Source organism: Capsella rubella, unplaced genomic scaffold, assembly GCF_000375325.1.
Source record: "Capsella rubella cultivar Monte Gargano unplaced genomic scaffold, Caprub1_0 scaffold_2, whole genome shotgun sequence".
Classification (NCBI taxonomy): domain Eukaryota; kingdom Viridiplantae; phylum Streptophyta; class Magnoliopsida; order Brassicales; family Brassicaceae; genus Capsella; species Capsella rubella.
The window spans coordinates 12,129,306-12,154,111 of record NW_006238922.1 but is presented as its reverse complement, the minus strand read 5'-3'; the positions used below and the strand labels follow the sequence as shown (position 1 = coordinate 12,154,111).

Genomic DNA, 24,806 nt, shown 5'->3' with positions numbered 1-24,806 from the left:
AATAATACGTCATTTAGTAATAATGTTTTTATTTAATATTCAAGTTTTGTTCTATTTACACCTGAAATTTCATAGCAAGCTATATTTTTGAAAAAAACCTCCAAATAGTTTTAATTTATATTAATTTATTGGAAATAATGAAAATAGATTAATAAATAAAGGAAATTTTCTTAAATACCACTAAAATAAAGAGAAAATGAATTGGTCAAATTATTAAATAAAGAGAAAAGGAAATCAATAAAAGAAATCTTAAGAAAATACTTAGGTTCACATTGGTCAAATTATAAAAAATCCATTTTATATGAATTGAGGTTTTTTTTTTCCTTTTCTTTGAGTAAATACTCACGAAGGTACAAACAATTCGTTTTATAACATGTAAGAAAAAAAGAAAAGAAAAAAACATAGGGATGCATTACTTGTCATTCATTCGACTTTATTTACGGCCTTTGCTTTATTTATAGAAGAAGCAAAGCATCCGTTATATATAGTAGTAATTAGCTTATCATCTGATCAGCTTCGGATCTGAATCTGTAGTTCCTTTCCTCATCATCGCCACAAATTCCTCGTAGTTTATCCTCCCATCCTATCACATTCACAATCATCATCATTAAATCATCTTTTGTAAACATCAATCATCATTATAGACAGAAACAAAGACAACCAGATGTAAATGTGTTTTGACTTACGTTGTCGGTATCAACATCATCGATAACTTCATCTATGGTCGCGTCATCACCCATACCATATTGTGTCATTGAATGTTTTAGCTCATCCCTTGTGATATATCTTATTTTAGAACAAAAGGAAATAACATGTTAGTAATTGTGTTTTTGTGGGTGAAGAAGGAGAGACGTGTAATAATATAAGAATACTAACCCGCTTCTGTCCTTGTCGAAGAATTTGAATGCTTCTATCAAATTCTCTTCTTTCTCCAATCTATGGCGATGCATTGTAGCTGTTATAAACTCAATGTAATCAATCGTCCCACTTTGGTCCACATCAGCCTATATATGAACAAATCATTGAGAATATAGCTTATTTGCATGGTTTGATAAGTAACCAGTAGGATTTGTTTTTTTGGGTTCTTACAGCTTCCATGAGTTGTTTGATTTCAGATTCTGTAAGCTTAGATCCAAGACGATGTAACCCGCTTCTTAGTTCATCAAAAGTGATGGTTCCACTACTATCTGTATCCATGTTCTTAAACATTTGCTTTAATCCCTTTATCTCTTCTTCTGATAAGTTTTCAGCTATCACCTTAATTAAAAACATGGAAAGTTTCAAAAATCCAATTTTCATTTAGATAGATCTTGAAATAATCTTTGGAGATGGATACTCATTTACTTTACCTTCAAGGCAAGTTTCTTGAGCTTGTTCATTGCGCGGAACTGCTTCATCCTAATAAGAACAGCGCTATCGATAGGTTTATCTGATATTTTGCTGTCTGTCATCCATGGATGCTCTGTTTTTTTTTTTTTGTTTCAATAAAACAAACACCACGACAAAAGATTGGTTAGTTACTCGTAAGGTCTTAGGAGGTAGAATATGTTACAAATGTAGACGCATTGCAAACATACCAAGTGCTTCAGCCGCGGTAATCCTTTTCTTAGGATCTACTGTCAACATTTTTCTAATCAAATCTTTGGCGCTTTCGGATATAGTAGGCCAAGGAGAAGTCTCAAGATCCACTTTTCCTTCTAAGATTGCCTCAAATATAGTCTTCTCGGTCTCTAAAGAACATTAAAGAGTACCAATTCTATTATGTCTCCAACATTCTTCAAATTGAGTATATATGTGATAATTACTTTTGGATTAAAAAATGTTTGTGCATACCTCCCCAAAATGGAGGAACACCACTGAGAAGAATGTAAAGCATGACACCGGCGCTCCATACATCGATCTCTTTCCCATAGTTTCGATGTAGAACTTCAGGTGCAACGTAGTATGCGCTCCCAACTATATCTCTATACACTTTCCCTACACAACAATTTGTCATATATGTAGAACAAAAGTTTAGCCTAATATACGTTCAAACATATTCAATCCTAATACAGCTCCTTAGTAGTCTCAAAAGTCTTCTAATTTTTTTGGTGTGAATTAAAATCTAAAAAAGAATTAATTCCCTGTTTTCTTTTTTTTGTTATTTATCAATCTTGTGGGAAACATCTGTTGACTTGGGTTGACCCAAGTCGTTTTCAAAGTTGACTTGGTGTCACACTAGATTGATCCCACACGGAGATACAATGTCGCTATCTTCTATCTTGATTAGACCACAAGTTTAAACATTATGGTTTATCTCCTAAACACACTAACTACTCAATGTAAGCACAAAGACAAACCTTTCAAACAAGACACTTCAAATTTTGGTTCGTAAAGAAAATTACTAGCGTAGGAAAAGAAACACTCGTAGATGAAATATAACGTTAATTGATTACCTTCTTCGATGAAAACAGAGAGTCCAAAATCAGTTGCCTTGATGGGAGAGTGTTCTTCGTGACTGACAAGCAAGAAATTCTCAGGCTTTAAGTCTCTATGAACAACTCCCATGAAATGACAAACGTGAACAACGTTAACGATCTGTCTGAAGATATTAGCAGCTTCTTTCTCAGAGTAACTCCCTTTTTTGATGATACGATCAAAGAGCTCTCCTCCAGAGCAGAGCTCCATGACCAGATGAAGATTCTCTTTGTCTTCATACGCGCCTCTGAACTCGACGATGTTAGGCTGACCAGTGAGGTGCTGCAAGATCATGACCTCACGTCTAACGTCTTCGATGTCTTTGCGACGTATGAGTTTACGTTTTGAGATGGATTTGCAGGCGTATTCTCTGCCGTTGGATTTGTCCGTGCACCGGTAGGTTATACCGAACTGGCCACGGCCGAGTTCTTTGTGGAGGTCGTAGAGAGCTGAGAGATCGATCATTGGTCGGTTTAGGATTGGACCGATTTGAGAACCGGAGGAGGATGAAGGAGGATGAGCTGGTTTGGGTTTGGGTTTGGGCTGAGGAGTGGAGGTGGAGCTACTGGTTTGGCCTTGAGAAACGGTTGGCTTAGGGAGAGGTTGGTAGTGATGACGAGGACTAGAATCGGAAGAAGAAGAGATTGGGATCTCATGAGTTTGAGATTTGGAGAAGCAAAATCCCATAATTTTTTTTCTGAAAATTGTTCGAACGTTTTTGTTTCTCTGTTTTTTGGTAGCTTTATTGTGGTTTTTAAGCATGTGAGCAAAGTAGATCGGTCTTTCAGACTCTTGTTTGGTCTTCTTATTCCGTGTTAAATAAATGATTTTTTATTTAAGAAATAAAGGAAAGATGAATGAAATACACAAAAAAGGAAATTTAAAAGAGCATGAAAAATGTAATGTTTGCATTGAATGGGTTTGTGGGGGTGCCTTGCTTTTGCGTTTAGAGAAGGTTTGGGTATCATTTTTCTCCTTGGAGAGGGTCTCTCTAGGTTCCCTTCCCCTTTTGCTAATCAAAATATTAATCAACCTCAGGAAAACTCAACTTTGATTCAAAATGAGCAAAAATTGGTATAAACATTTATTCTGAGAAGATAGATTATAAATTATCGATAGTGCAATTGATTGGAAAAAGGACAAATTAAGTTTGGTTTCATAATTTCATTGATTCCTTTATTTCGGTGGTCTATCTTGTCATCATGATTTCTTTCCACAACTTAACATTAAAATCAGGGTTCTGTGGGTAACTTTGAACACAAAATGCAGCTCTACTCTATACAAACAAAGCTATGAATCACCTCTTTTTTTTTTTATGTCTCCACAATATATATTTTAATCCCATTTTCGAACCAACCTCAAGAAGACAAGAAGGTAATAAAATACGACATCGTCTCATCGATTTTTATTCAATTTGGAACATATTACAGAACCAAAAAAAAATATCACCAATATTGGAGAACACACCAGATATGTAGCTCTTTCTTTTTGTTTCTCTATATAAACATCAAACAATACATAACAAAATTCACACTTTTCACCTGGAAAGAGTTTTTGATACGATATAGCACCATTACCTGATTTAACTGGTTGCATCGCGGCTGTAGAATAGGTCAAGTGTCTTCGCAGGGATACGATGAAGAAGCTCGCGTGGGAAGATACGGAGCAATGTCCAAGCCAAGTCCAGCGACTGGAAGATGTTGCGTGTGTCATAAGCTCCTTGCATCACAAACTTCCTCTCAAACTTATCCAAAAACTCTAAGTAAAGCAGATCCTCTGATGAAAGTGCTTCTTCTCCAACAACAGCTTTCATAGCTTGAACATCTTTACCAATTGCATAATTCGCATACAGTTGGTTCGACACATCTGAATGGTCTTTGCGAGTCATTCCTTCGCCAATAGCACTCTAACAGAACGAGGATTGATACGTTAATGAGATCTAGAGAGACAATGTGATTGGTATTTAATCAAAATGGAGTTGAATTCTAACCTTCATTAAACGAGAAAGAGATGGAAGCACATTGATGGGTGGATATATCTGTTTGTTAGGGAAGAAACAAAGATGAAATCTGATTCAGAGCCCAATGAGAATATATAAGTGCAATCGGTAAGATCAAGGTCTCGCCGGGGTTATTACCTGTCTGTTGTGAAGTTGCCTATCGATATATATCTGACCTTCAGTAATGTAACCAGTAAGATCTGGAGTTGGATGCGTGATATCTGATTTTGTTTTCAAACAACAAAGAGTATAAATATTGAGGTTTCCTAAGAAACAATTCCGCGGATTGTTTAAGAGATATGATTGTTTACCATCATTGGGCATAGTGAGGATTGGGATTTGGGTGATGGAACCTTTTCTTCCTTCGATACGCCCAGCACGTTCATAAATAGTTGCAAGATCAGTGTACATATAACCAGGATATCCACGTCTTCCAGGAACTTCTTCTCGGGCAGCAGAAACCTACAAATTCTCAAGCCTATTATCAAATTTGGAGAAAAAGTTATAGAATAGAGGGACTACTTCAGTATGAAATTTTCATCTTACCTCACGAAGGGCATCAGCATAAGAACTCATATCGGTCAATATAACAAGGACGTGTTTCCCACATTCATAAGCCAGATATTCAGCTGTTGTGAGGGCAATTCGAGGAGTGATAATTCTCTCAATGGTTGGGTCATTGGCCTGTTGGAATATTGGAAGGTCAATTCCGTTTGAAGGTAAGAAATATTACACTAAAACATAACAAGATATGGAAGTAAGCTTCTATTTTTTTACAACAATATGGAAATAACTTTAGAAGTCACAACTAGTAAAAATACCAGGTTCAGGAAAAGAGTAACTCTCTCCATTGATCCATTTTCTTCAAAATCACGTTTGAAGAACTGAGCTGTCTCCATGTTCACACCCATAGCTGCAAACACAATTGCAAAATTGTCCTCTCCATGATCCTAGAAAACCACAAGAGGGGGGATGAATCATAAGTTTGATGAGAGACAGCCAACGTTGAAGAGGAATGTCTACAAACAAGGATACTCAAGTTTATGTTTTTGACAGAAACAGAGTTTCCTTTAAAAGAAAAGAGCATCTCCAAATTGAAGGCCTTTTGATGTACCACAAATTCATCAACACATGTGTAGAAAAAATTACAGCTTAAATAAGTGCTTTAGCAAATTCTTCTGATAATAGTATATTTGTGGTGATACTGATTACAAGGATTACCTCAAGTAGATCAACAGTTTTTTCCAGACGCTTGACAAGACCAGCCTGACGGCAAATCTGAGCAGCAATTTCATTATGTGGAAGACCAGCAGCAGAGAAAAGAGGAATCTTCTGTCCACGAGCAATGGAATTCATGACATCAATGGTCGAAATTCCTGTCTGTATCATCTCTTCCGGATAGGTTCTTTCACTGGGGTTGATTGAACTTCCTATCAATATAACACACTGACAGATTTAAGAAAAAACTGAAACGTATTGCTTTCGAGATCTCAATGGAGCAAGTTTCCTCTTGAAGCTGACCTGAGATATCAAGGTATGCCTCTGGCAAAATAGGAGGGCCATTATCAATAGGTTTTCCTGAACCGTTAAATATACGTCCCAGCATGTCCAATGATACAGGTGTTTTCAAAACCTGAAACACACAAGTAATAAACAGGAAGCAAACACATCAACCAAAATATTTACAAAAGAAGTGGCGAAACACTGGAGAAACGAATGCTTTTATGGGAATTTACCTCTCCTGTGAATTGCACAGTGGTAAACTTGTTGTCAATTCCAGATGTCCCTTCAAAAACCTGAAACCCTTAGCTGAGTAAGTCAAAGTGGAAATGATCTATTCATTGTAGATTCACATAATTGTTGTTTATGTATATAATTCAGAGTTTGAAATAACATGGACAAAAAAAGATCATAAACCTGCACAACTGCTTTCTCGCCATCGACTTCCAAAACCTGACCACGTCTTGTTGATCCATCTCCTAAGCGAATATTAACAATCTCCTGGTACTTTGGACCCTGGTTTATCATACAGTACAAGAAAGTGTATATCAGCTAAGTTTCCCTCACAAAGTAAATTCGCATCGCTTGATGAATCAAAATTCAAAATTAAGCTCTCACCTTCACTTTGTCAAGAATGACCAATGGTCCTGCAACACCAGAAACAGTTCTGTACTCTGCAATTCAAAGATCCATGATCAGTCATATACTAGAGAAATATAGTTCACAACATCAAACGACATGAAAACGACTTAACAACATTGATCAATAAAATCGTGATTTGGAGAAGTAAGTTCTGAATAAATAAGATCACATGCGTAATCAAACTGCAAAGTCCAAGCGCAAGAACAAAGGAAGAATTACAAACAAATCAAATATGGTGTGATCCACATTATTTTATGACTTACCCATGCCGATCTCCAAAGTCCCTTCCTCCACGTCGATATCATTCGCCCCCATTTTCACAGATCAAAGATAAAAACCTAAATCAAGACGCCCCTGTAATCAATCACAGATGCGGTCCGCGATACAATATCAATGGAAATTTCGATCCAATCATACAAAATGGAAGAACTTGAGCAACGCAAATGATTTATGAAGAAGCTCTGAATAACAAAACACGTACCTAGAACGATCTGATTCGAGCCGAGGGAGAGAGAGAGACAGAGAGAGTTATGGTTTATGAGTTTTCTCACTTTCTCTGTGACTAATCAATCAAGTTGTTCTTCTCTGTGAACGTGGTTAGACCATATCTCAAATCTATTATTTTTTATGGGTCCCGGATCGTTTTATATATTTTATAGAAAGAGGCTCTCGTTATCTTATATTCACATTTAAAGACCAAACTCTCTAAATTACAAAAACAGCCAATTACTAGATTACGTTTATGTCACCACGTCAGCAATAAATAAAAATCAACGGTTGGAGATGAAAGAGATATGTCTCGCTTAGCTTCTGAGCAATCGTAGCCGTTGCGTATACTCACCAACTCTCTCTCTCTCTTTACTCTATAATCTCCGGCGATCAAGGGAAGAGAGAAAAGAGTGTAAACGAGGGAGAGAATAATAATGATCCGAACGATTTTTCTGTTCCTTGTTGTCGTCGTCAACATCATCGGGACGCGAGTAGAAGCGCAGCTAGTGCCGCCGGTGAGACGAGATGGTTTCGTTTACCCACCGGGTCATCGTTTTGATCAGAATACTATACTAATTGAGGCGTTTTACGACCCGGTTTGCCCGGATAGTAGAGACTCTTGGCCGCCTCTGAAACAAGCTCTTCATCACTATGGATCTCGCGTTTCCCTTCTCCTTCATCTCCTTCCTTTACCGTCAGTTCTCTAGATTCTCTCTTTGCCTTCAATTTATGTTACTGAGCTTAAATTGAAATTGTTCTGAGCTTTGTTATAATTTCAGTTTTGTAATCTATTACATGAAATTTTACTTCCTTCATTCCTGTATTGATTGATTCTAACTAGTAACTATATGACTATATCATAACCAATTGACATGTAGCTTAGGAAAGGTTTGTACTTTAAAATATGTTTCGCTCTCTGTTTTATGATGTGTTTCATAAAAATATGAAGAAATCTTGGCTATTTTGGAATTTGCAGCTACCATGACAATGCATATGTAACCTCTCGGGCTTTACACATTGTGAATACCGTAAACGCCAATGCTACGTTCAGTTTGCTGGAAGGGTTCTTCAAGCATCAGGTTTGTTCAATGTTGATAGTACAAACTTGTTTCGCAGGTCTACGAAACAAAAGAGTGATCTTAATCTTGTAGAAATTTTAAACTTAAGCTCTCTCTGTGAATCTCTCTGCAGTTAGTTGTTATATTTTTTTGAATCTAAGAATTGATATATGATGTTTTTGTATGGTTCATGGAAACTGTTTTTTTTTGTTTGTTTTACAGACATCGTTCTACAATGCGCAAACACAACTCCTCTCAAGACCTGAAGTTGTGGAGAAAATAGTCCAGCTTGGAACAGTCACGTTGGGAAACTCATATCAACCGGTCCTCAAATCCGGCTTAAGCGACAAAAAATCAGATCGTGCGACCAGGGTGTCCTTCAAGGTACTTCCTTCAACTTTCATTTCGGGAATTTACCTTTTCTGACACCTTGCACTAGTCCAGGACCTAAATTGTCAGTCAGACAGGACAGAGACAAGGTTACTGGTTGCATAGTCATCCATATTATATGTTACCGTCCCTCTAATAATTGCGTTAGGGGCAGTAGAAGAATACTGAGTTTTCATGGCCTAAATCTTGACCTGAAATTAAGAATACTCCATGGCTATTCTCAATGTGTTACTGTTACCGAAACATGATATTTATGTCATATTTTGCTTTGGTGGCTTTATGTTTTGCAGTATAGTGCATCAAGAGGGGTTTATGGGACACCAACCTTCTACGTTAACGGATTCGTACTCTCTGATGATGCTTCCCCCTCAAATTTTGGAGGATGGAAAAAAATCATTGATCCTCTGGTTCAAACACATGAGGCAGAGATATAATGATAACTTCGTTTCTTTCCTTTGAAGATCTTAAGTGTGTTTGCTTATCTGTACTGTAATTGTATATTACTTGTTCAAAATGTGTCTATTGTTCATTGTAAGTTTGTAATTAAGGAAACTGATCCATATAAAAGCTGGACAGAATTTGTAATGACAAATGTGAATTTTTGTCATACTAATTATAAAATGAGTTGTTCTAAATTTTGGACGTCTTAACTTCAGTGATTTTAATATTGTGTGAAGCATTGTTTTTCAAAACATCATTAACACTATTTTAGTTTGGATAAATGTTAAGTAAGATGGATTTTAAGAAGTACAATCAATAACATCACATGTTGAATTTATTGTAAAAACATTTTATGATATTGCTAGTTTTATAAGTATTATCCCCCATCTCCATCTGTCTGTCTTGTGTATTTGTGTTAACAACGTGAGGAAATGGGACGATGTGATCATTTGACAAAGCGTTGTTGAAAGATTAAGGATCTTAATATCTTGTCACAGCCGAACTGTTATAACCTCGACGAAAAACATAAGCTACATTTTTTCAGATTATTAAGACAGAATAGATTAATGACCTTGTAAAATCTTTGTGGATTTTGCACCCAAAAAAAAAAAAAAAAAAAAAAAACATAAATGCTTCTCACGTTTAGTTGGTAAAGACTTTCCAACAATATTTTATATTTGTAACTATGGATTGTCATATTCACAACAATTATATTCTAGCTAAATTCAAACATACTTTTTTTTCTTTTCTCTTAAGAAAACATAGATCTCAGTTTCTTGTGTTGAAGTTTTGATAGATTTAATTTTGATCATAAAATGTTCAAAGAACTGTGTATGTATATCTATAAGTATAACTTTAATAAGATACTGGTATGTGTAGTATTTATTTATTTTATTTTTGTGTGTGCATGTAAAAGCCTAGAATTTTATGGAAGTTTTGTCTAAACTATAAAAGCATAGAGTGTAAGTGTACCCGTCTGCAAAAATAAAACACAGACACGTTCTCCAAAAATGAAAATTAAACTAAAATTTTGTCTTTTTATTAATTTAATACTAGTTAGTACCGAAAATCCAGAATAATTTTTCTATTAATAACTTGTAGATTTGGTTCTCATCTAAACAATTAATTTTATTTTATTTTCTGAAAAAGCCATTTAGACTTTTTCCTTCGCATTTTGTGCAACTGGATAAAATCTTCTTGATTACAAGAATTTGGAATTTACTTAACTCTCACCAAAAAAAAAACACATATGGCTCAAACTAAACCGAACAATTCTTTGTAAACCGAATATCATAAAGAGTCCCGGTTATGTGTTCGGTTCTGAATTCTAATTTAATCACCGGAACCGAATGAACAAGTAACACAATAACGAGCAATTCTTCGTTATACTCGACTGGTTAAGTGACCGGTTAAGCTTAATTTAGCGTGGTTCGGTCTGGTTGGGGTTTGAAACATAATCTTGAACCGAAACCGATTAGGGTAGTGCAACGTGTGTGTGTGTGGAAGAGAAGTAGTGCTGCGGCTGTGATATATATCAGAGATGCGCTCTGCGTCAAATGGTTCTTCTTAGGGCGTATAAGGAGAAGAAACAAAGCCATACAAAGAGGGCTCTTCCTGGGCTAAAACCACCATACTTCGTTTTATCTGAATCTTCGTCTCTCTCGAAAGATCTAACCACAACAACTGCACAAGGTAAAGTTATATATCAAAGATAAATCCCGATTTTATTCCTTTTTATTCTGGTTTCTCCATGTTTGTTTTGCTACAAGGATTCGAGAAAATTCCAAAACCTTAGGTTTCTCACTGATTTTTTTTTTTTTTTTTTTTTTTCATTTTTGGGTGGGATTCAGATGGATAGGTATCAACGAGTGGAGAAACCCAAGGCGGAGACGCCGATTGATGCGAACGAGATTCGTATCACTAGTCAAGGCAGGGCACGGAACTACATCACCTATGCGATGACTCTTCTTCAGGTATTTGCATCTTCTTCATCATTGATGAAATCTGAAATGTCTCAATCCATTTCATGTTTATGTAATTCATTTTCGTGTGTGTGTGTGGGGCGTGTTAAATAGATTTTGTTTAGGGTTTATGAACGGGTTTTGTCATTTGGTTTGAAGAATGTTTTGAATCTAGAGATGAATATTTTGATGTTTAATATAAGCTCGTTTGTAATCTAGGCGTTATATACTTTACAATTAATTGAGATTAAATAATGATTAGAGTTTTGCTTCATTTATGTTGTCAACATGATTTTGTCTTCTGATTGAACAAATTTATGATTCAAGGATTCTTATAATATAGCGGATAGATGCTTTAAGATTGTTTTGATTAATTATTAATGTCCTTTTGCTGTGTGGTTAAAGATGATAAGTTTTGCACTGGGGGATTTTGATTTAGTTGAACAATTTTCAAGTTAGACTTTGTTCTCTTTTTTATAGGAAAAAGGTTCAAGTGAGGTTGTATTCAAGGCAATGGGAAGAGCTATCAACAAGACTGTGACCATTGTAGAGCTGATTAAGGTGATTTTGAGATTTGTCATGTCCTAAACACGAAACGTGGTTCATTTGATGGGTTCTCTGAAAATGTTCTTTCTAATATGTAACGCAGAGAAGGATCCCTGATCTTCACCAGAACACATCAATGGGATCCACAGACATTAAAGACACATGGGAACCACTAGAGGAAGGCCTTCTACCGTAAGTGCCCAGTAAAACTTATGTAAAACCGCATTTTAATATGCTCCAACTGTTCAATGTTTTGTTACCTTTACAAACTGTTACTTATTTCTTTCTTTTTCGTTGTCTTGAAGTTTGGAGACTACAAGGCATGTGTCAATGATAACCATTACGCTATCCAAGAAAGAGCTTGATACATCCTCTGTTGGGTGAGAATCTAGGTTCCTTATTTTGATGTTTATGAATTAGTTACTTGTGGTCCAGCTTAATTAGATACGTGTGCTATGTCTCAAGCAATTATCTGTTGATTGAGTCTGTCTCTATCCAAAAAAACTTGCATATTGTTGACAAGCATCTTTGTTGTATCCCTAATTTTTATAGGCGGTCTCATAACTTCTTAATTCTAACAATTTTGATCAATTGATGTTTTCAGTTACCAGTGCCCGATTCCTATTGAAATGGTGAAGCCAATGGGCGATATCGATTTCGAAGGACGAGGTATGTCAATGTCACTCTCAGTGGCTCTTTCTAAATCCCCCTTTTACTTGCTGTCTTCATAAGTTTCCTGTTTCATTTTTCTTGTAGAGGGTTCACCTGGTGGCAGAGGGAGGGGAAGAGGAAGAGGACGAGGAAGGGGAAGAGGAAGGGGACGAGGCGGCAGAGGTTAGATTACTTTAAAAATACTCTATTTAGACCCCCTATGCATCCAAATCTCAGCCTTTTAGTTGACATTTTGGACATTTTATTCATGGAAATGCCTATGTGAATATTGTTTATTTTTTATTGCTGTCAGGAAATGCCTATGTGAATGTTGAGTATGAAGATGGAGGTTGGGAGCGTGACCAGTCCTATGGACGTGGCAGAGGACGCGGTCGAGGACGCAGCAGTCGTGGTCGTGGACGAGGAGGATACAATGGTCCTCCAAATGAGTATGATGCACCACAAGATGGAGGATATGGTTATGATGCTCCTCCTCATGAACACCGTGGATATGATGACCGTGGTGGTTATGATGGTCCTCCTCAGGGCCGTGGCGGTTATGATGGTCCTCCTCAAGGCCGTGGTGGTGGCTACGATGGTCCTCAAGGCCGAGGTGGCTACGATGGTCCTCAGGGTCGTGGTAAAATAATCAAAACTCACGTTTTTTCTTCTTACCTGGTTCTTGAACTGTATTTGTTGGGAGTAAGACATGAGTTTTGAATTGGTTTGATGTAGGGCGTGGACGTGGACGCGGAAGGGGAGGTCGCGGAAGAGGAGGCCGTGGTGGTGGATTCAACAACCGATCAGATGGACCACCAATTCAGGCAGCTGCTTGAGAGTGAGATTTCTCTTTCGACAAACATAAAAAGAAAAAAAGCCCAAGTCGTTGGATGTTTTTTTCTATCTCCTTGCTCTCTCTCTCTCTTTCTATGTTTGCTTCTTCTGTCCATCAAGAAGACATGTTTGCCATAAGTGTATCTCTTTCCCCCTTTTTTTTTTCTTTAAATCAATTGATTCACAGTTTTTTTAGTTTGTGGTCTGTTTTGTTTAGAGTCTCTTAGGGTATAATATATGTTCAATTTATTTTATGGTTGGTCGTCGTCTTGGGTTTTTGCTAGAGAAGAACTACTGAGGCATCTTCTTTCTTTCTTTTTTGTTTATCATCTCTTCTGTTATGTAGTTTTGTTTAGGTGAGAGAGTGAGGCACAAGTTTGGACAAATTAACTCTTTTCTAAGTTTTCTTCGTTGGTTATCAGTTTTTTAATATGATGGAACAGTTGATTCTTTTATATCCCTTTTAATTTGACTTGCTTTCCTGAGTTATTCATGACGAGAAATTCACTCGACATGCGTTGTTTACACGAACGAAAACGACGGTTTAATAGTAACCGGAGAAGAAGCCATATACACTCCAATTTGCTTCGAAACCTTTTCAAACTGAAAAGAATAGACTATTACAAAGAGAAAGCAAATAGACTTTCAAAACGACAGCAAATTGGGAAAAAGTTCGATCAAAAAATATGAACGCTTTTTAAAAAAGCAACGCCGCTGCCGGGGATCGAACCCGGGTCACCCGCGTGACAGGCGGGAATACTTACCACTATACTACAACGACTTAGTTGTTCGTTTTAACTTTACAAGTTATTTGTCTTAAAGAGAATAATTCTGTCTTGAAGGAAAAGAAAAGGAAATAGTTCGGGTAGGAAAAAGGAAAACATATTAACTTATGTTCTTAATCCCCCAGCTCTCTCCTCAGTTTTTATATCTTTGTGAAAGAAGACTGAGATTTGCGAAGAAAAAAAGATGACTCAAGACGTGGAGATGAAAGATAATCACACCCCAACTCAATCCGTTGTCTCTGCTACTACCTCTACGCTGCAGCGTAAATCTCCACCTTTATGCTTCACTTTCGCTTAATTTCACAATGCTAGGTTTGTTCGTTCTCTTTCAAAATTGATTTCATTGGAGCTTTTTTCCCCCAGATTTGAAGGAGATTGCTGCTCTGATCGATACCGGGTCTTACACCAAGGAAGTCCGCCGTATTGCTCGTGCTGTTCGTCTCACCGTCGGACTTCGACTGAAGCTCACCGGCTCTGTGATCTCTTCTTTCCTTGATTTCGCTCTAGTTCCTGGATCCGAGGCTCACACTCGTCTTTCTTGTTTTGTTCCTAAGGTATCTCTCTATCTTCACTTCTCTACTTTGATTTCATTGAATTTTTCTTTTGAGCTTATTAGATTCTGTAACTTTAAGATTTACTGATTACCCCTTAATTTGAATGCTTGGAATGAGATATTTCTCCGAATTGAATTTGCCTAGCTAAGCTTCCTTTGATATACTGACGTTTGGATCTTTAATGATGGGTTCAGGGTGATGAACATGACATGGAAGTTGATACAGCATCGTCGACATCCCAAGCTCCTCCTAAGCATTTACCTGCTGAGCTTGAGATTTACTGCTACTTCATTGTTCTTCTTTTTCTCATTGATCAGAAAAAGTACAACGAGGTTACTTTTCTTCTATCTCATCTCTCTAAGGGTCTTCAGTTGCCTACTTTGTTAATTAGTCTTGTTGAGGTATTAATTACATGTGTGCTTTACCTTCTTATCTTTCAGGCCAAAGTTTGTTCGTCAGCTAGCATTGCTCGCCTCAAAAGCTTGAACAGGAGAACCGTTGATGTCATTGCTTCAAAATTGTATTTTTACTACTCCTTAAGTTATGAGCTAACAAATGATCTTGCTGAGATACGTAGGTGAGTTGTTCACTGTCAGTTTGTTTTTCGTCTTTTTTAGTTTTTCATGTTAGTCCAACTATCAGTTATATGATTAACTTGTGTCTCTTTCTGTTGCAGTACTCTTCTTGCTCTACACCATTCGGCAACTCTGCGCCATGATGAATTGGGACAGGTGTGTAATTTTTAATTTTTCGAAAACAATCAATCTTATAATCCTTTTGCTTTGCTACTTGAAACTGCAGTTCATGTTACAGGAAACACTTTTGAATCTGTTGCTTCGTAACTATCTACACTACAATCTCTACGACCAAGCAGAGAAGCTTAGGTCAAAGGCACCTCGATTTGAGGCACACTCTAACCAACAGGTAACCCTTCGGTCTTGCCTCCATACACTTGGCACCGTGGCTTTATAGGTTTAGGTTATTGTGTATATCTATTTATCTGATGCTTACTTATTTTCAAATTGCATTCACATATTCCTTTTTCACTTTTGTATCTGCTGTTATGCAATGCTCATGTTTTTCTATATACGTTGCACTATGGTTGTACCTTCAATAAATCGTTTTGTTGTTGTTTCTCTTGTTATATTTCTGAAACTGCTCATTGATCAATTTTCTTTAATCTACCTTGCGTGCTCCTTTTCTTCACTTCATTGAACCTTCTCCTGGTTTCTGAGACCTCCAAATTCAAAAAGTATATAGTCTAGCTAAAGGATACTCATCTCATGATATGATATACAGTTTTGTAGGTACCTGTTTTACTTGGGGAAGATCCGGACGATTCAACTAGAGTACACCGATGCAAAAGAGAGCCTTCTCCAGGCTGCTAGGAAAGCACCTATTGCATCTTTGGGCTTCAGAATTCAGTGCAATAAGTGGGCTATTATAGTTCGACTGTTGTTGGGTGAAATACCAGAACGGTCAATCTTCACTCAAAAAGGAATGGAGAAGCTTCTGAGGCCATACTTTGAGCTAACCAATGTAAGTCCATTATTGCATCTGTGACATTTTATATAGTAAAAGGTTTACTTACTAATATTATTGTTTATATTATTGACAACAGGCTGTGAGAATTGGTGACTTGGAGCTATTTGGTAACGTCCAAGAGAAGTTTGCAAAAACATTTGCGATAGACAGGACTCAAAACCTCATAGTTAGACTGCGACACAATGTGATCAGAACCGGACTGCGCAATATCAGCATCTCTTACTCGAGAATCTCCCTACAGGATGTCGCTCAGAAGCTAAGGCTGAACTCAGCAAACCCAGTGGCTGATGCAGAAAGCATTGTGGCTAAAGCCATTAGAGATGGAGCAATTGACGCAACCATTGACCACAAGAATGGTTGGATGGTCTCCAAGGAAACAGGGGACATCTACTCCACTAACGAGCCACAGACAGCATTTAACTCCAGAATTGCGTTCTGTTTGAATATGCACAATGAAGCAGTCAGAGCGTTGAGGTTCCCGCCAAACACGCACAAGGAGAAAGAAAGTGACGAGAAAAGGAGGGAGAAGAAACAGCAAGAAGAGGAGCTAGCCAAATACATGGCTGAGGAAGACGATGATGATTTCTAGATTTGATTCAAAGTTGTACTGTTTCGTCTGTTAACACTTATGTTATTTCGACATCTCTGAATTTTCTTGTTATTGTGCACATCAGTTCCCCTACTTTATCAGATCAGATACTCTGAACTTTTGTTATCTAAGGTCATTCGTACTTCTATCTGCGGAGCTCATCAAATGTAGTGATAATTCACCGTAGAGGCAAATATGTGATCAAACAGAAACATGGATCAAAGTTTTAATAATCAGTAGATGGGCCTTAGACAAGGCCCATTAATTATCTAATTCCAAATCGGCGAAGTATCTCCGATTGTTTTTTCAACGTCGAAAGGTTAAAACACTCGAAACGATTTGTTCTGTGTCGTTGTTTGGTCTGAGACATAGGGAGAATGGAGGAGGTTCAGAAGACTGAGGTAGCGAAGAATCCAGAAATAGAGGATATTATCGAATTAACTAAGCAAAGTGTAGAAGCGTGCGACGAGCAACAGAAGCAGCAAGCTCAAGAAGATGAGGAACATCGAGATGAAGACGAAGACGAATTGAGAAAACTGCTTCTTTCTGATATTGGAGAGCTTCCGCTTTCTCCTCCTTCAGCTACACAAGTCAATTTTGTTTCTTACTTCATCACAGGTCGTTCACAGATTCAGCTACTATTCTTTTTTTGGTCTTCAATAAACCCCTCTTTTGATAGTTTTGAAGTGAACTAAACCCTGTTCAATATTTTGCAGATTTCACGAAATCAGGTCATGATCAGTTCATTTACCGTCACGCAAATGGGTATGTCAAAGATTGTTCCTTTTTTGAATCTATCTTTGAAATAATGACATTGGTTCTCTTACTTGTGTCTTGTGTGTTTTGTTTGTTAGTTTGTGTGTAATTGGACTGGCTCCTACGCATATAGCTTTTAAGGACGAAGGAGGGATCACTAACGTCGATTTCAATGTCGGTAAGTCTGATCGTAGCGTCTTGAAAGTCTCCGGCAAGCGTAAAAAGGTGGCTTTCTCTTTTTTTCTTGCTTGAAGGCTGCAGTTCGAAATTGTCTCTTCACTTTCTTTGATTGAGTTTAGATGGCTTTACCTAGTGCTTTTCTACATGCTCTTATTGTGCAGAATGCGTTGCGCTCTGAATCAAATACCGCATTGTGCAAAGTCTCCACTGCAAAAGATTCATACATTGTGAGGTGCAAAGCTTTCTCTGGTTTCACTTTCCCTTGTTATAACTTCTCATATCCGAGAAAGATGAAGTTGTTTTTGTGCTGCGTTGTTGTTCACTAGGTGCTGCGTTAAAGGCTCTCTCTTGGAGGTGAACGAGAGATTAATTAACCAACCAGAGCTTCTTAATTCATCGGTAAGATATAAGAGAATAGAGTCTTGTCTAACAAATTCCCAAATTGACGAACCAATGAAAACCTCAAGTTTTTGCTATGAGTCTTTTCTATTGTTACTGTATCTTCTATAACAATTTCGAGCTCTTATGCTATACTTCTAATGTTAAGAATTTTGCTTATGGAATCTATCAGTCAAATAACTCAAATAACTAGATCATCGTTTCTTTGCTTGTTAGACAAGAGGAGGAATGTAGGATAAAGCTGATGGCGTTTCTGTATCATGATTACCTTCCATGCTTATGAAAACTTGTATTTTTTTCAGGCTGATCGCGAAGGGTATATTGCGATAATCATGCCAAGACCTGCAGATTGGACCAAAAACAAGGAATCACTGATAACACTGGAGGAATATAAAGAAAAGAAAGAAGTGTCTTTGGATGCAGTCTCTGCCGAAACTTTGGAACCGTGTTTGCTATGAAAGCTGATGATTAAGCTCAAGTCAGATTAGGTGAAGAACTTTTGAAGGTCTTTTGCAGTCTTGTTGTTCTACAATATTTACAAAGGTGTTGCGTTAATGCGTTGTGTTTTGGCTGACAAAACAATTTTGGGTACAATGTTCTTCATAAAACCTTTTTACTTCACCAAAATACACGAAATTACAAATTATATAACTTCATATAATTATTCGAGCTGTATTTGTTTTTTGTTTTACCTTTTAACAAAACTATAATTTAAGCGTTTTTATGCACATAACTAAGTGATGTGAAAAGTGGTAAACTCACCTTATAACCAAAGTCCAAATTCAACTAGAAATAGAATTGTGTTTGTGCTTTTATTTTGTTTTATTTTCAGGTAATTCTAATTGTAATCAGATTAGGAATAACAAAAGGAGTCCACTATATAAGCAACCCATGGCCATGAAGAAGATTATCTTTGTTCTTTTGACTCAACCCTGTATTTATTAAAGAGATCGAGAATTTGTTTTCCAGACGATCAAGTAGTTCTGTTTAGTTGAAAAAATTCGTTGACCATTCTTACTTTTTAATATGACTAGTCAGAATAGAAATACAAATCATAATCAAGGTTTAGTATCAAACGGACAAATGCCTCATCGTGCACCTATCGAACCGTGGTTTCCTCTTCCACAGTTTTCGTATTCATCTGCGTTTGGTAAGTTGTTGTTATCAATATAGATATTGTGGTTCTATATACAATAACTATTTTGAGTCTTATGGAGTAGTAACTTACGTGGATTTTGCAGATTTATCGCAACTTCCAAATTTAAGGACCTTAGCACTCATGTCTAGTTTAACCTCTTCCATCGTTTCCCAGATTGATTATTATTTTAGGTAAGTTCAACTTTTTTATTTTTGTTTATCTACTTTTCTTTTTTTATGGATTTCTTGTCATATGTTTAAGTTGTTAATTGATGATAATGCAGCAATGAAAACCTGGTAAAAGATGTGCACTTGAGATCTCATATGGACAATCAAGGATGGGTTGATATTTTCGTTATTGCAGAATTTCCCAGAGTGAGTAACTTCAAAAATTCGATGAATATATTTGTTTTTGTTTTTTTAAGTATACATAATACATATATAACAACATCTTTTATTTTCTTTAAAACCAGATCAAAAGCATGACTAATGATATTGCATTGATATTGCGTTCAATGAGATTATCCGCATCAGTTGAAATTCAGGTAATTACTAATTAATTACACGTAACACATCTCTTCTTACTTTTTATTTTATTTCTTAAATACAAGTTTTGGATAATAATGATATACTAATAATATTCACTAAATGTTGAAATCACATTTTGTAGAATCATAAGCTGCGGAGACGCCATGGATGGAAGAGATGGATAATCCATGAAGCTCCTGATCCACATACTGATTAATAGAGACATATAGAATTTGATATTTTTTTTTGTGGTGAAAGATAAAGTTTAATAAATTACTTAAACCTTTGTTATACATGCTTTTTGGTTTTCTAAATACTTTTATGTCGATCCAAAGAGTTTGGATAATGAAATACAAATATTCACTTTTTATTTCGAATTTTCTATATCCATATTTTTCTCAATAATGTGGAAGAGATTAGCAAATAGGGTAATGAAATACAAATATTCACTTTTTATTTCGAATTTTCTATATTCATATTTTTCTCAATAATATGGAAGAGATTAGCAAATATTGTGCAAATTAATCCAAAAAGTTTGGATAATGAAATACAAATATTCACTTTTCATTTCGAATTTTCTATATCCATCTTTTTCTCAATAATGTGGAAGAGATTAGCAAATATTGTGCAAATTAATCCAAAGAGTTTGGATAATGAAATACAAATATTCACTTTTTATTTCGAATTTTCTATATCCATCTTTTTCTCAATAACGTAGAAGAGATTAGCAAATAATGTGAAAATTAATCCAAAGAGTTTCCAATAGTTCCCGTATTTACATCGAACAGTTTATTTAAATAATGTTTTGCATGGGTTTTTGCATCATCGTTCATGATGCCCAACTTTGTCAAACCTTGTAATGCCAATATTATTTGTTTAAGTAATATAGTATAGCGTCGACAAAAAAAAAAAAAACAAAAAAGTAATATAATATAGCAGAGAGTATTGCAACAAGAATCCGATGTCGTCCAGCGGTTAGGATATCTGGCTTTCACCCAGGAGACCCGGGTTCGATTCCCGGCATCGGAGCTTTTTTTTATCCTCCCTTTTTTCAACCACTGGTTCCGTACAAATAAAACATTCCACGACTTTTCTAACCAAATCGTAATAAAAAGACGACAAATTAGATCAATTTACAATTAGTATTCTGAGCAATCTCCTTAAGAATGAACTTAGCAAAATCTTCCCTCTGAAAGTCTTAAGCAACTCTTCAAGAGACAACACCTAATATAACGTGGCGTCTTCTTCTTGCAATACTCTAGTCTCTATAAACTCCTTCTCAGTGCGATACTCTAGTCTCTACCCGGGGTTCAAACTCAGGAACATTAACTTCATTTTGAGTTTTTTCAAACTATTAATCACATTCTACAATTAGACGATAAAATGCAGCTTCATATTCTTCCCGAGAAAGAACTTGAGATGCTGTCAGCTGTGTGTTAGAGACCCAAGTCTAGAATTTAGTTAGGTACTTGTGCATCTTTTATGTCTCTCCTTTAACGCTTCATGAAGCTATTGTGATATATTAGCATTGTCAACATACTCATAGATTACCATGGTCTCCTTCATTACAAAAATTGCTTCAATTGGCAATTTTAGATTTGCTCCTCAAATATATGTAGAAGTGCATCAGTGCGTATCCCCTGGTAGTTAATCAATGAGTGGACTACCTAAATAATTCTTGTTAACGTCATCAGCTTTCAGCTTCTTTTGGTAATACAAACGCTAATGGTTATGGAATACGTTACTAGTACAAACATCTCAACGCCAAGACAGTCTTGAACTTGAAACTGTTGTCATTACTTCTGCCTTCAGAAACAATAACAGAATCTTATATCTCAACTGTTGTCGCTATTTTGTTTTAACAGTTTTGTTATGCTTATACTGTATCTCCTGGGTGGCCAACATTTCAAAACTGTTTTCAAAGTTATTACAATAGGTTAAGCTCTGAACACTAAGTCAGGGGGTACAGAGTGGTGAGCAGTTGATTTAGCTAAGACAACCTGTTCTAATTACATCAGAGAACAGAGACATAAAGACAGAGTTACAGAGACATCAACAAAGAAGCTTTGCAACGAAATAATTTTGTAGAAAGAAGAAAGAGGAATAAGAGATATTTGCAAGGCAAACCAACAATCACTCTTTAAGATATCTAAAAAAGAGCACAAATTATCCAAAGAGTAAAAAGACATTGATGGTTCTAGATCATGAGAGAGAGCACAAGGAGGGAAGAAGAAGAACATAGTCATGAATATTAAAAAGAGCAAGTTATCAAACACTGGAAAGTGCAATAAACATAAGTAAAGAGACAAGGTTGGTTTCTGAACATCTCTCTGTGAAAAGGATCACTCAAAAGCCCATTGGTTCTCTCTGCGCACCTCTTCCTCTTCCTCTGGTGTGAAGTCGTTCTTGATGTTGAAGGTTGTGCGGATCTCTTCTGGAGTCTTGCCTTTGATCATATCAGCCACGGTTTGACATGTTAGGTCAAGCAGGTTCTTGATGTTCAGGTAGTTAGCAGCCTGCCCAAGATCCAAAAATTCGAAACCATTAGATCATAATCCCATACACACACATAAGAACCCTAACAATTTCAATTTCCTAAAACTAATTCAATTCACAATCGATTCCATAAGAACCCTAACAATTTCAATGTTATGTGACTGCAATTTCACCCAAAATTACGAAGCCCTAATTTCCTTCCCCCAAATCGAGAACCCTAAAACCAAAATCAAAATCAAATCGAGGGAAAAAAGAAACAAACCAGAATGAGTTCAAAGAGCGTAGCCTGATCGATCTTCATAAAATCAGCGTCCCAGGTCTTGAGGTCGTCATCGGTCGAAGCACCCTCAACGGCCTCGCTCTTAGCAGCAGCAGCCTCGACGTGCTTCTTGCAATACTCGATCACCTTGGCGAGGATCTTGCTCGTCACGTTAGGAAGAGGGACTCCGTTCTCGACGCAATCGTCTTCAACCATATGCGCTATGGTCTGTGACTCGAGAGCCACCGCTTCATCAACCTCGAAAGATTCACCATCGGAACTCTTCAACACGATCTTCTTCGCCGACATCTTTGATTTGAGAAAAAACCCTTTTAGATTTGGGAGAGGATTTGAAGAAAATTTTCTGAAAAGCAGCGATGAAGATGAAGAAAATAACACAAAAACAAAAGCGATTGCGTCTCTCCTCTATATATAAAAAAAAACCCCTAATTTTGATAAGTCGGTCTATTGTTTGGGGAAAATAAGGAAATATGTCTTTGATTTTGTTTTTTTTGGAAAATAAAAATAGATAACAATCCTATTTTTTTATTTTATTTTGTAAAGTTAACATTTTTGTAACTTGGATCCGTCTTATTCGTTGTATTTATCTCATTAATTAGTATCTGATTTTTTTTTCCTTTTTCTTTTGAGGGATACAATTCCATAATTGTCAACAAAAAAAAAGAAAAGTAAAAAAGATATTGAGATCACTGTAAGATAAGAATAAATCAATCAGAATAATATTTGTTAGCTTTTAAAATCATGCATTTTTAAAAATATATATATAATTAAGTTGATAACACATTAACACATGTCATACAATAATAATACATCGAATAATTATTTTTTGGTCAAGAGTCATATAATATTATGTGTTATGTATTTTTTTTCTTTTTAATCTTCTTTTATCTCTTAATTTGTTCATATATTTTCTTTGATATTATCATTATCATCTTTGTTTATTTCTTTCTGATTATAAGTTTATAACTAATCTTACATACTTCACCAATATTTTATGGTAGCTTTTTTTGAAACAACATATAATATGAAATACAATCAGATTTTTGTTACAAAATAATTTAATATTGACATATGTAACATAAAAAGTTTCGTAGCACTTTTCGTTGTATGACATGTATCAAAACTGTAAAATATATAGGAGACTAAGATTTAAATAGAAAATTTGGAATTAAATTATACGATATTATTTTATCAATATTTAGTGTCCATACAAAATAAGAAGAGATCGAACTCAAGGATGTTCAGTTTCCAAACTTGTGTGAACATATTTTAATAAATTTTGTGGATGCTACTCCCTTTTGATAATTCAACCTAATTACTTAAACATGATCCTAACTAAAGAAGAATTAAGAATTAATGATATGAAGAGAAGTTGGTTTTTAGGCCATGGCTTTCTTACTTCTTACAAGTGTTGTCCTGATTCATTCTAGAAGATGCACACTCAAAATATAGAATACTAATTTCTGAAGGGGTTAATTTTTGAATGGAAGATGATGTTAATTTGATTCTCAGTTTCTCACCTACCAACTTTAAAGTCTTATCATAAAGTTCCAAGGCCCATATCCGAAGTTAAAACCCAAATAGTTCAGTCCATATAATGCTCGAGCTAAATCTGGAGTTTCTTGCATGCTTATCCTCGGATGAATCACTCGGACTTAAAACCCAAGAAAAATAAGGAAAAAAAAAAACATTTTGAGTAATATCTAAAGTTACAACTTATGATGAGTATCAAATCCAAACTTACTTGTTTATATATGGATTTATCTTTTACTTGAACATGGAAATAATGCATCAACCGTAAACAAAGAGCTTGTGAATATAATTTGTATGACTCAAATTTACGTTAGTCTACATGCAGATAATTCACTCTACAACTCATCGTGCTCATCATCTTCGAACCCTTTGAGTCCTCCATCATGCTCATCTTCAAACCCTTTCAGTCCATCGTGGAGGAAACTCGAGTACCATTGGGCTGATAGTTTTTCGTGGCGCGTCAAATTATTTTTGTAGTCGACATAGTAAAGACCAAACCTCGCATTGTATCCCTCTTGCCATTCGAAAGTGTCCATCAATGACCAAAGAAAATACCCCGTAACATTTACTTTATCATCGCTGCAAAACAAAAACACAAAGTGGAGAAAAAAAACACATTATCATTCTGAAAGTAAAATAGTTTTTTTCGTAAAAAAAAAACACTAATGAAGATGCATGATTTGTTTACAAACCAAACTGCTTGGTGCAAGCTCAAGAGATGGCTCTGAATATAGTATCTTCTGTGCTCATCTGAGAGCGCCACTACAAGACTTGTGTCTTGTTCGCCTAGATCCTCTCCATATCCTTAAATCAAACATACACAACTCAATATTTACACAAAGAGTACTAGGAAAAATGTTTCCGTTTAGAGATTTAGTTTACGTAAACGTTTCTCTAACCATTCTCGGTGATTATGATTTCTGGATTTCCGTATTTATCCTTAATATATTTCAGTAGGCTCCTCAATCCCTTTGCGTAGACTTCAACTTTCGCTACATCAGGCTTCAAAAAACAATATATATATATATATATATATATATATATATATATATATAT

General features: G+C 36.0%; 8 protein-coding genes and 2 non-coding genes across 11 annotated transcripts in view; 5 read left to right on the top strand and 5 right to left on the bottom strand.

Moving 5' to 3' along the window:
- Positions 1-272: 272 nt before the first annotated feature.
- On the bottom strand, positions 273-3,366 carry LOC17894406 (calcium-dependent protein kinase 29). The gene is made up of 8 exons (XM_006302030.2): positions 2,436-3,366; positions 1,834-1,977; positions 1,578-1,730; positions 1,350-1,462; positions 1,090-1,257; positions 877-1,004; positions 687-786; positions 273-583 (listed from the first exon to the last, which is right to left on the bottom strand). The coding sequence occupies exons 1-8, from the start codon at positions 3,217-3,219 to the stop codon at positions 503-505; spliced, it is 1,671 nt and encodes a 556-aa protein (XP_006302092.1). The 5' UTR covers positions 3,220-3,366; the 3' UTR covers positions 273-502.
- A 466-nt stretch (positions 3,367-3,832) lies between these two features.
- Positions 3,833-7,194, bottom strand: LOC17895111 (V-type proton ATPase subunit B1). 2 transcript variants are annotated; one of them, XM_023787526.1, is made up of 13 exons: positions 7,080-7,194; positions 6,862-6,952; positions 6,575-6,630; positions 6,374-6,472; positions 6,193-6,252; positions 5,978-6,089; positions 5,678-5,886; positions 5,278-5,406; positions 5,003-5,140; positions 4,768-4,918; positions 4,595-4,677; positions 4,448-4,495; positions 3,833-4,363 (listed from the first exon to the last, which is right to left on the bottom strand). In XM_023787526.1, exons 2-13 carry the CDS (start codon positions 6,911-6,913, stop codon positions 4,040-4,042), a joined length of 1,461 nt encoding a protein of 486 aa, XP_023643294.1. In that variant the 5' UTR covers positions 6,914-6,952; positions 7,080-7,194; the 3' UTR covers positions 3,833-4,039. The 2 variants fall into 2 exon arrangements, with proteins under 2 accessions (XP_023643294.1, XP_006302195.1); XM_006302133.2 differs by having other exon boundaries at positions 6,862-6,936; positions 7,080-7,178.
- Positions 7,195-7,456: 262 nt separating this feature from the next.
- LOC17895659 lies at positions 7,457-9,172 on the top strand. The gene is made up of 4 exons (XM_006302733.2): positions 7,457-7,781; positions 8,064-8,166; positions 8,368-8,529; positions 8,826-9,172. The coding sequence occupies exons 1-4, from the start codon at positions 7,522-7,524 to the stop codon at positions 8,967-8,969; spliced, it is 669 nt and encodes a 222-aa protein (XP_006302795.1). The 5' UTR covers positions 7,457-7,521; the 3' UTR covers positions 8,970-9,172.
- A 1,305-nt stretch (positions 9,173-10,477) lies between these two features.
- Positions 10,478-13,423, top strand: LOC17894404 (TATA-binding protein-associated factor 2N). Its single transcript, XM_006302515.2, has 9 exons — positions 10,478-10,668; positions 10,827-10,949; positions 11,418-11,498; positions 11,587-11,675; positions 11,789-11,863; positions 12,088-12,152; positions 12,240-12,317; positions 12,448-12,774; positions 12,870-13,423. Exons 2-9 carry the CDS (start codon positions 10,827-10,829, stop codon positions 12,968-12,970), a joined length of 939 nt encoding a protein of 312 aa, XP_006302577.1. The 5' UTR covers positions 10,478-10,668; the 3' UTR covers positions 12,971-13,423.
- Positions 13,424-13,677: 254 nt separating this feature from the next.
- Positions 13,678-13,749, bottom strand: TRNAD-GUC. The gene has a single exon. It is a non-coding gene; the product is annotated as a tRNA-Asp (tRNA).
- A 121-nt stretch (positions 13,750-13,870) lies between these two features.
- Positions 13,871-16,587, top strand: LOC17896014 (26S proteasome non-ATPase regulatory subunit 3 homolog B). The gene is made up of 8 exons (XM_006302131.2): positions 13,871-14,016; positions 14,117-14,307; positions 14,502-14,639; positions 14,748-14,884; positions 14,984-15,038; positions 15,121-15,231; positions 15,607-15,846; positions 15,929-16,587. The coding sequence occupies exons 1-8, from the start codon at positions 13,938-13,940 to the stop codon at positions 16,439-16,441; spliced, it is 1,464 nt and encodes a 487-aa protein (XP_006302193.1). The 5' UTR covers positions 13,871-13,937; the 3' UTR covers positions 16,442-16,587.
- A 176-nt stretch (positions 16,588-16,763) lies between these two features.
- Positions 16,764-18,445, top strand: LOC17895820 (FAM206 family protein). Its single transcript, XM_006302692.2, has 6 exons — positions 16,764-17,059; positions 17,158-17,206; positions 17,296-17,422; positions 17,539-17,609; positions 17,704-17,776; positions 18,079-18,445. The coding sequence occupies exons 1-6, from the start codon at positions 16,819-16,821 to the stop codon at positions 18,232-18,234; spliced, it is 717 nt and encodes a 238-aa protein (XP_006302754.1). The 5' UTR covers positions 16,764-16,818; the 3' UTR covers positions 18,235-18,445.
- A 1,953-nt stretch (positions 18,446-20,398) lies between these two features.
- On the top strand, positions 20,399-20,470 carry TRNAE-UUC. The gene has a single exon. It is a non-coding gene; the product is annotated as a tRNA-Glu (tRNA).
- A 1,084-nt stretch (positions 20,471-21,554) lies between these two features.
- On the bottom strand, positions 21,555-22,650 carry LOC17895189 (SKP1-like protein 1A). Its single transcript, XM_006302876.2, has 2 exons — positions 22,200-22,650; positions 21,555-21,957 (listed from the first exon to the last, which is right to left on the bottom strand). The coding sequence occupies exons 1-2, from the start codon at positions 22,503-22,505 to the stop codon at positions 21,784-21,786; spliced, it is 480 nt and encodes a 159-aa protein (XP_006302938.1). The 5' UTR covers positions 22,506-22,650; the 3' UTR covers positions 21,555-21,783.
- Positions 22,651-24,085: 1,435 nt separating this feature from the next.
- Positions 24,086-24,806, bottom strand: part of LOC17895027 (beta-glucosidase 20) — a 2,992-nt gene continuing 2,271 nt past the window's right edge. Inside the window, exons 11-13 of the mRNA XM_006300518.2 lie at positions 24,650-24,752; positions 24,443-24,554; positions 24,086-24,329 (exon numbers count right to left, since the gene is read on the bottom strand). Coding sequence (XP_006300580.2) covers positions 24,086-24,329; positions 24,443-24,554; positions 24,650-24,752 — 459 coding nt within the window. The remainder of the gene's footprint in view (positions 24,330-24,442; positions 24,555-24,649; positions 24,753-24,806) is intronic.